Below are 10000 nucleotides of genomic sequence, written 5' to 3'. Positions count from 1 at the left end.
ATAAAATGAGTCCTTCAACGAAATTGACAAGCAGCTGTAAGTAGGCTAAGCATGCTAAATTCGACATCCAAACAGTATTCTAACGTTAGCTTTGAGATACTGCTTGATTTCATAACTTAACTTAGTTTAGTCTCTTCACTGTAGCCTACTATGTTGTCATCAGACCTTAGCAGAGTTAACTTTAATGCAGCAGTTTTGAACAAATTTGCGCAGCATGGTCACGATGCTAAGCGGATTTAATAGCAATTTAGCCAGACGTCTTCTATGCAATGCTTCTATGTGGCAACAACAATCGTGAATATTTTGTTAAATGCACATGCAGAGGAGGGGCAGCGGGCTACGAGAGAGAGCGGGGCGGGGCAAGGAAAGGCTGCGTGAGTAAAAAGCGCAGCTCAATGGCAATGCAAGGATTTGAGCTTATATTTAATTTAAATTAAATTAAATTAAATTAAACATAGAATATTCATCTGTGGCGGCCGATTTTTATTTCGTGGCGCCCCGCCACAGATTAGTCAATGTATGGGAAACACTGAAAGAATTTGTAACTCAGTGCAGATTGTGTGTGTTTCAAACACTAAGAAAGGAAAGGAGTTTCACTCACGGTGAATCTGTGACCACAAGGTGGCAGCATTGCCCAACAAACGGCGCCCTCCACTGTTATTGGCAACACAAAATATATAAACAAAGAAATAACAAGCACATGTGCCATAATAATGCTACATTCCCATGTTGCCGAAGCCTAGGTGATAAGAAATATGGAGATGAGCAGAGATGAGTTGCACGCCGGGTAAATTAAACCAGCTGAATCATTTACATATATCCTAGAACACGTTTGTGTGTCTGTGTGTTTGTATGCTCTTTTGTGTGGGTGTGTGTATGTGTCTTTGTGTTTATGATGTTTCATATGTGTGTGTGTGTGTGTGTGTGTTTGTGTCTGTTACTCTGTGTGTGTGTTTATAATGTTTCATATGTCTCTCTCTCTCTCTCTTTCTCTCTGTCTCTCTGTGTGTGCGTGTATTTGCGAGCGCGCGTGTGTGTGTGTGTGTGTGTGTGTGTTTGTGTGTGTGTGTGTGTGTGTGTGCGTGCGCGTGCGCAGGTTCTTTGGGAACCGCTCCTACTGTTATGAGTGTCTGGAGCTGTATCCACAGGCTCTGGCCGACGCCGAGATGTCCATCAGACTAGCCCCCACCTGGCCCAAGGGCTTCTACAGACAGGGCAGTGCCCTAATGGGGTTAAAGGTACACACACACACACACACACACACACACACACACACACACACACACACACACACACACACACCTGGCCCAAGGGCTTCTACAGACAGGGCAGTGCCCTAATGGGGTTAAAGGTACACACACACACACACACACACACACACACACACAGACACACACACCTGGCCCAAGGGCTTCTACAGACAGGGCAGTGCCCTAATGGGGTTAAAGGCACACACACACACACACAGACACACACAAACACACACACACACACACCTGGCCCAAGGGCTTCTACAGACAGGGCAGTGCCCTAATGGGGTTAAAGGTACACACACACACACACACACACACACACACACACACACACACACACACACACACACACACACACCTGGCCCAAGGGCTTCTACAGACAGGGCAGTGCCCTAATGGGGTTAAAGGTACACACACACACACACACACACACACACACACACACACACACCTCTGGCCCAAGGGCTTCTACACACAGGGCAGTGTCCTAATGGGGTTAAAGGCACACACACACACACAGGTTAGGTCAGGCTAGGTGTGTGTGTGTGTGTGTGTAGAGGTACAGTGAAGCAGAGAAGGCCATGGAGCAGGTGCTTTTGCCTGTGTGTTTGTTCACCTGTGTGTGTGTGTGTGTGTGTGTGTGTGTGTGTGTAGAGGTACAGTGAAGCAGAGAAGGCCATGGAGCAGGTGCTTTTGCCTGTGTGTTTGTTCACCTGTGTGTGTGTGTGTGTGTGTGTGTGTGTAGAGGTACATTGAAGCAGAGAAGGCCATGGAGCAGGTGCTTTTGCCTGTGTGTTTGTTCACCTCTGTGTGTGTGTGTGTGTGTGTGTGTGTGTGTGTGTGTGTGTATAGAGGTACATTGAAGCAGAGAAGGCCATGGAGCAGGTGCTTTTGCCTGTGTGTTTGTTCACCTGTGTGTGTGTGTGTGTGTGTGTGTGTGTGTGTGTGTGTGTGTGTATAGAGGTACAGTGAAGCAGAGAAGGCCATGGAGCAGGTGCTTTTGCTGGATAATGACTGTGAAGAGGCGGCCAACGAACTCTTCAATTGCAGAGCCCTTCAGCTTATGGTAAGACACACACACACACACACACACACACAGACAACTGTCTTGCACTTTACAGGCTTCAGCTCATGGTCACACACACACACACACTACTGTCCCACACTTTATAGACTTCAGCTCATGCTAACACACAAACAGACACACTTTACAGGCCTCAGCTCATGCAAGACTCCTGTGTGTGTGTGTGTGTGTTTGTGTTTATGTGTGTGTGTGTGGGTGTATAGGACCTCGGCTTTGAGGAGATGCAGAGTGTCTCGCTGCTGGAAAAGTACACTACAGTTCAGGCTGCACTCGCATCTTCCGAGGCAACAGCAGGTAAGAGTGTGTGAACACACACACACACACACACACACACACACACACACACGCACACACACACGCACTAATACTTCTCCTCTTTTTCCAGTGGTGACCCAGGAGAGCTCCTCTGGCCAGGCTGGGTATGTTTGGTTCTCTCAGATCTTTAGAACCGCAACAGTTCTTTAGAACATGTCAGATATGATCAGCCCCCCCCCCCCTATATATTGTAGAAACACAACAACAGCCTTTATTTGGTGCAAATCATCCATCTCCTTTACTTTCTTTGGTTATAGTCCGCAATTAACATCAACTGTAGGCATTTATCTCCGCAAGTGCATACTAAACGTTTTTGCCCATGATGTGTGCCGTTGTTACATTTGCAAAATTGCTATAATCCATTTACCTTCGATACTAACCTACCAGTTGATACTCTTTACCGGCACAGAGTTGCGACTCAGTGCGTGTCTACAGTACTGTAGCTGAGAGCCCACTCTCCACATTTCACTTTCACCGTCGTTGCGAGCTAATCGGCGAGGCTACTACATGGGACACACACACACACACACACACACACACACACACACACACACACACACACACAGGAAATACTTTGACGTTCCCTTTGAGTGGGATCAGCTGCGTTGTCCTTAGCCTTTCCTACTCCTTTTCACCAAGCTGTGGGGAAATTGTCCCCGTAGTTTTTGTGCTGTTGACAGACATACGCTACCGCACTGCAGTGACGCAGTAAATGGAAGCTCTATGATAGCCCATGCTACTGACGTCCATAAAAACAATATAATTATGGAATAAAACTAGACAGGTACCTCTGATAAGCATTGCTGTTTATTGATAACTGTGAGAATGTGAGGACCAGCCAGTGGAGGGCACTTGTAGCCCACCATGCACCTGGGCAATATTGTGCGCCTATATATGTGCGGTGGTCACTTGTACCTACCATGCACCATGACAATATGGTGCGCCTGCCCTAATCCTGCAGTGGCCAGCGCTACAAAATGACGACGACACACTGCGGAAGAAAGTTCATGTTTCTACAATAAACTGAGCTGCATCAACACCATACGTGGAAGTGGGTGGGCCCTAATAACCTGACTAGTTCTACTTATTGTTCAATTGTAATATGGCAGCTTGTAACCGGAGGGTTGCCAGTTCGATCCCCGACCAGTAGGCACGGCTGAAGTGCCCTTGAGCAAGGCACCTAACCCCTCACTGCTCCCCGAGCGCCGCTGTAGCAGGCAGCTCACTGCGCCGGGATTAGTGTGTGCTTCACCTCACTGTGTGTTCACTGTGTGCTGTTTGTGTTTCACTAATTCACGGATTGGGATAAATGCAGAGACCACATTTCCCTCACGGGATCAAAAGAGTATTATACTTATGTGAGCGGCAGCCAGTGGCTGTGTAACACACACATGAACACCTTACAAGGCGAGCGCAACTACATTGTGCATCTGCCCTAATTCTGATACCATGCCAGCATTCATTCATTCATCCCAAAATCAACATTACATTATTACATTACATTACATTACATTATTACATTACATTACATTACATTACATTACACTTAGCAGACACTTCTTGACCAAAGTGACTTACATATGTTAGCTATATTACAATCACATTGTCCCCGGAGCAACTTGGGGTTAAGTGCCTTGCTCAAGAGCACAACGGTGGAAGCTGGGAATTGAACCCACAACTTTCAGGCTGCTGCACGCTAGCCCAGCTCCTTAACCACTACACTACCTCCGCCCTACATGGTGCAAACACTGCGGTTCCTTGGGTTCTTAAGGTTCTGTGTTCTTCTGCAGGGGTCCATCTCTATGGGTGGGGAACATCACCACTGAACTGACGGAAAAACATCTATGGGACCTCTTCAAGACGTAAGCAAGCCCCAGGACACCCCCCCCCCCCCCCCCCCCCCACACACACACACACATACGAAACACACACATACGAAACACACCCACACCCTTGAGCACTGCTCCATGACACCTCATTTGAATTGGACCCACGATATCCTGCATTCATACTTTTTCTCAATCTTCCTCTCTGTCTCCCTCTCTCCACCCCCCCTTCATCTCTCTCATTCTCTCTTTCTCTCTCCCTCCCTCCCTCCCTCCCTTTCCCTCTCTCTGTCTCTCTCCCTCTCTTCCTCTCCCTCTCTCTCTCTTTCTCTCTCCCTCTCTCTCTCGCTCTCTCTCTCTCTCTCTCTCTCTCTCTAGGTGTGGAGAGATAGATAGTATCCGTGTGCTGCATGAGCGGTTCTGTGCCTTTGTCAACTTTAAAAATGCAAGCATGGCGTCCCGGGCCCTGGAGAAACTCAATGTAAGTAGACATACACACACACACACACACACACACACACACACACACACACACTGTTAGATTGGGTTGCAGGTGAGGCTTCAGTGATGCCCCTACCTGTGGCTACTTGGTAAATGCACGCCTGCTCTGGCATTCTGGTTGGTTAATTAGGTGAGGCCTGCTGCAGGTGTGTGTGTGTGTGTGTGTCTGTGTGTGGCTATGGAATTGAAAACAATCGACTGGTGGTACGTTATCCTGACTGTGTGTGTGTGTGTAGGGCTATGGAATTGAAAACACTCGACTGGTGGTGCATTGTCCTGACTGTGTGTGTGTGTAGGGCTATGGAATTGAAAACACGACTGGTGGTGCATTGTCCTGACTGTGTGTGTGTGTGTGTAGGGCTATGGAATTGAAAACACTCGACTGGTGGTACGTTATCCTGACTCTGTGTGTGTGTGTGTAGGGCTATGGAATTGAAAACACTCGACTGGTGGTACGTTATCCTGACCGGCGCACGCAAAGACCCCTCCCCCCTCTACTGCCCTTAAAGGCCCCGCCCCCTCTCTCAGGAGCCTCTGGGTAAGGATGGAATGTCTGTGTGTGTGTGTGTGTATTTGATTGATTTGTGTGTGTTTTTGTTTGTGTGCCTGCGTGTGTGTGATGGATGGTTGGTGTGTGTGTGTGTGTTCCAGTGCCAGCTGGCAGTGTGTGTGTGTGTGTGTGTGTGTGTGTGTGTGTGTGGGGGGCACAGTGTGTATGTGTGTGAGCATTGGCTGAACGATTTTAGAAAAATTTAGGAAATAATCTAATTGCGATTTTGTTGTTGTTGTGATTTTTGCGATTTAATATTATCTTCTGTATTATTCAACAAAGACAAGCAATAAATCATTCTAGAGTATGACCAACACAATATTAGATAAATTAAACATCAACTGGTCTTTCCTGGAGGCCAGGCCTGTGTTATGATGACATTAGGTGGTGCATAATTTGATATGAATGACATTTTTATTTAACTATCACAGTATCATATTCAATCACAGTAGTATATTTTTTGAACTTCCAGCTTTGTAAACATGTAATCATGATCATCATGCGCCGAGGGAAGAGGGGGAGGAGGGGGTGGGAGGGGGGCTGCCCCCTCAAATGTCCGCCACACAATACGCATCTGTTTCATGTAAATATTCTCTTCTCTCATTAGTTACATTCAGCAGCAGGAAACTGTCACAACCTCTCCTTGTGTCACACACACAATGGACATGCCCCTCCCCTCCGTAGGGATTCTAATACAGTTGAATGACAATTCAGCTCAGTGTTCACTAGGTTAGCATCATTAGCACCACAGGCTCAGTGTTCACTAGGTTAGCATCATTAACACCGCAGGCTCAGTATTCACTAGGTTAGCATCATTAACACCACAGGCTCAGTGTTCACTAGGTTAGCATCATTAGCACCACAGGCTCAGTGTTCACTAGGTTAGCATCATTAACACCACAGGCTCAGTGTTCACTAGGTTAGCATCATTAGCACCACAGGCTCAGTGTTCACTAGGTTAGCATCATTAGCACCGCAGGGCAAATTAATTCAGCTCCGTGTTCACTAGGTTAGCATCATTAGCACCGCAGGGCAAATTAAGTTCAATTCAGCTCAGTGTTCACTAGGTTAGCATCATTAGCACCGCAGGGCAAATTAAGTTCAATTCAGCTCGCTGTTCTCTAGCATCATTAACACCGCAGGGCAAATTAAGCTCAATACAGCTCGGTGTTCACTAGCATAACTTGCCCTGCGGTGTTAAAGTTCAATTCAGCTCAGTGTTCACTAGGTTAGCATCATTAAATTTCACGTTATGATCAATCTTTCAGCCCTAGTGAGTGTGGTGGTAGCGTAGTGGCTAAGGAAGTTAGATAGCATGCCGCATGCCATAGTCACAAAGTCCTGAGCTGCCACCATAGCACTTAATCCCAAGACTGGCCCTCCAAATTGGTATCTGTAAGTTGCCTTGGATAAAAGTGTGTGTGTGTGTGTGATGTGTGTGTGTGTGTGCGCCTCTGTGTGTGTGTGTCTCTGTGTGTGTGTCTCTCTGTGTGTGTGTGTGTGTGTGTGTGTGTGTGTATATATATATATGTGTGTGTGTGTGTGTGTGTGTGTGTGTGTGTTTGTGTTCCAGTGCCAGGCGAAGGGGCCCTGTACACGGGGATGAGTGTTACTTCTGGCGGACGACAGGCTGCCATTTTGGGGAGAAATGTCGCTACAAACACATTCCTGACCAGCGGGGGAAAGACCGCAAGCCCTGGCAACCCTGAACAACAAGGGGAAGACTGCTTGACCTGGCAACCCTGAACAACAGGGGGAAGACTGCTAGACCTGGCAACCCTGAACAACAGGGGGAAGACTGCTAGACCTGGCAACCCTGACTCCAGCACCGGCTCTCTATGTGTCTGTCTGTCTGTCTCACTCAAACTGGACTATTCTGTGTGTGTGTGTGTGTGTGAGAGTGTGAGAGAGAGAGAGACATTATCTATATGTGTAGGAGGCTCTTTAGGTTTTGGGTGAAATGCACTTTAGTCAGCTCGATGTCTTAGCTAATCAGCTGATGCAGTTCCCAACACACACACACACACACACAAATACACTCCCAGTGCTCCATGGAAGCATTACTTGTGATCATCTTTTGCACTTTATTGTTCACCCATTTAAATGGGACTCTTCAGTTTAGTGGAATCACCAGTGTTTTTACACTACACACACACACACACACACACACACACACACACACACACAGAGACACTCTGAGTGCCCCATCTGAGCATTGTGACCACCTTTTGCACTTTAATGGGACTCTTCAGCTCTTCAGAGTCAGTGGAATCATCAGTGTTTTACACTACACACACATACAAAGACACACACATACGCACACACACACCTACTTGCAGGCCACACACACAAACACTTGAATGAAAAACAAAACATCAGTGTTGCGGAATTCGGAATGACGCCATTTGTACTTCCTCTTCTTTTGCTTACACACACACACACACACACACACACACACACACACACACACACACACACACACACACACACACACACACACACACACACAGGCCTATCATATCACTAATATAATTCTAGAGATTTTTACTTGGATGATCAAACTACTGCCAATCACCTTCTGTGTGCCTTACAGGTGTGTGTGTGTGAGTGTGTGTGTGTGTGTGTGAGTGTGTCCTAAGTGCCTGCCCCCCTATGTGTGCCTTACATTAATGTGTGAGTGTGTGTGTGTGAGTGTTTGTGTCCTAAGTGCTTTACAGGGAAGTGAGAGTGGGATGCCTGAAGCGAAACCACACACACACTCACACACACAAACACACGGAAACCCCCACAACTATTTCACCAATGTGTGTGTGTGTGCGTCTGAGACTGAGTGCTCTTCACACACGAGAGAGAAAGAGAGATTTTTTTTCCTGTGTGAAAACATGTTTTAGTGCAAACATTTGTTTTAATCTGCCATGCTGTGTGTTTGCGTGTGTGTGCATGCATATGTGCATGTGCACTTGTGTATGTGATATTTGTGTGTGTGTGTGTGTGTCTGCGTGTGTGAATGCGTGTGTGTGTGTGTGTGTGCGTGTGTGTGTGCGTGCGTGCGTGCGTGCATGTGACTGTCAGCCTATGCTCCTGTGTTTTATATGAAGTGTTTCACACCAGAAAGCCAAAGAGCTCATTGGATTAAACATGGTTTCATCTCCACTCTCAAGTCTGTTTGATCTCTGCGTGTGTGTGTGTGTGTGTGTGAGCGTGTGATATGCATGTATGCATCTGTATACATTAAAGGAGTCATACACATTAGTCATTTTGTAATGCTCCCTGTGAGACCTGGAAACGCTATAGATAAAAGCTGCTTTTGTTTATAAGCTTTTATTTTGATATTAAAATTCACATACAGAATTGGCTAAGCAGGAAGTAGAGGGAGGGAAGGAGGGAGGTGCATGATTGGTGTGCTGGGTTGTTAGAAGTGTTCGGAAAGGAGGTACTCAGAAGAGTTGGGGCTTCATGGGAGTTTCTAGAACAAGGAGAGGGACATATGGCAAGCCAATTGAGCATTTACTCCGATATGTTTATCAAGCTACAGCGCCATATGCTACTGAGCTTTTTCTATCAACTAGTTAACTACATTTTCCTGCAATAGTTAACTAGTGAGAGCCAACTAGTTAACTACATTTCCCTGCACTAGTTAACTAGTGAGAGCCAAAATGCTTCTACTAGTTAACTACTGTAGTAAGGCCAAAAATGTGTTCACTTGTTAACTAGTGCGCATTTTGACCCTCACTAGTTAACTAAATATTATATATTATATGTTATAGGCATACATAGCCCAACAGGATGGATTTTTTAGCCAAGTTAGTTAGTTAGGTCTAGCTCGACAATAGCTAGCACACACTCTACAGATGAGCAGAACTTAAATAACTATTTCTAACATGTTTTTACAAATATTTTATCCGATAAACATTTTACATAATATACACTAACAGGGTGGAACTTTAAGGGTGCCTCAAGCAGGCGTGTCATATTAAACTGAGAAAAATAAAGGAGAAAGTGACTGTCAGAGCTTTCCTCAGTTTTCCAGTTGAATTCCCTTCAATAACAAAATTTTGGGCACTTATTCAGGCATCTATTTTGGGCAGAACTGCACTTCCGCAAGGCTTCACGACACCACCATCGCTCCAGCTGCGAGATCACAACACATGATTGGCACGATGTGTTCACATGCCAACATTTGGCGGCGGAAAGGGAGGAATACGTGTAGACGACTGCCATGTTTGTGTTTTTGGAAAACAATACAAATACATGGTTTAAAAACAGACCTACTTGACTTGTTTTTCACTGAGTGAGAGTCCTCCCTAGCTTCTCTCATATGAAGTAACACCATACATTTCTATGGGAGACTCTTTGAGTTACGAACTAACACCATATTCTATGGGAGACTCTTTGAGTTACAAACTAACACCATACATTTCTATGGGTGATTATTTGAGTGCTGTGTCTCCTCATTAGAAAGTCTCTGGGT

General features: G+C 46.0%; 1 protein-coding gene across 4 annotated transcripts in view; it reads left to right on the top strand.

The window, feature by feature from the left end:
• Positions 1-8689, top strand: part of LOC143124628 (uncharacterized) — a 24796-nt gene extending 16107 nt beyond the window's left edge. For 3 of the 4 annotated variants that reach the window (XM_076286297.1, XM_076286295.1, XM_076286299.1), the window contains 8 exons: positions 1097-1238; positions 2215-2319; positions 2541-2631; positions 2723-2756; positions 4443-4514; positions 4857-4959; positions 5402-5517; positions 7103-8689. In XM_076286297.1, coding sequence (XP_076142412.1) covers positions 1097-1238; positions 2215-2319; positions 2541-2631; positions 2723-2756; positions 4443-4514; positions 4857-4959; positions 5402-5517; positions 7103-7238 — 799 coding nt within the window. In that variant the 3' untranslated portion in view covers positions 7239-8689. Of the gene's footprint in view, positions 1-1096; positions 1239-2214; positions 2320-2540; positions 2632-2722; positions 2757-4442; positions 4515-4856; positions 4960-5215; positions 5291-5401; positions 5518-7102 lie in introns of those variants that run through there. The other variant, XM_076286298.1, reaches the window with a different exon arrangement.
• Positions 8690-10000: the final 1311 nt, after the last annotated feature.

Source organism: Alosa pseudoharengus, unplaced genomic scaffold (genome assembly GCF_046254945.1).
Source record: "Alosa pseudoharengus isolate Yale_2024_CS ecotype anadromous, Long Island Sound unplaced genomic scaffold, YU_APseudo_1.1 YU_APseudo_1.1_scf_15, whole genome shotgun sequence".
Classification (NCBI taxonomy): Eukaryota; Metazoa; Chordata; class Actinopteri; order Clupeiformes; family Clupeidae; genus Alosa; species Alosa pseudoharengus.
The sequence above is the reverse complement of the archived record's forward strand: the minus strand, read 5'-3'. Positions and strand labels throughout refer to the sequence as shown.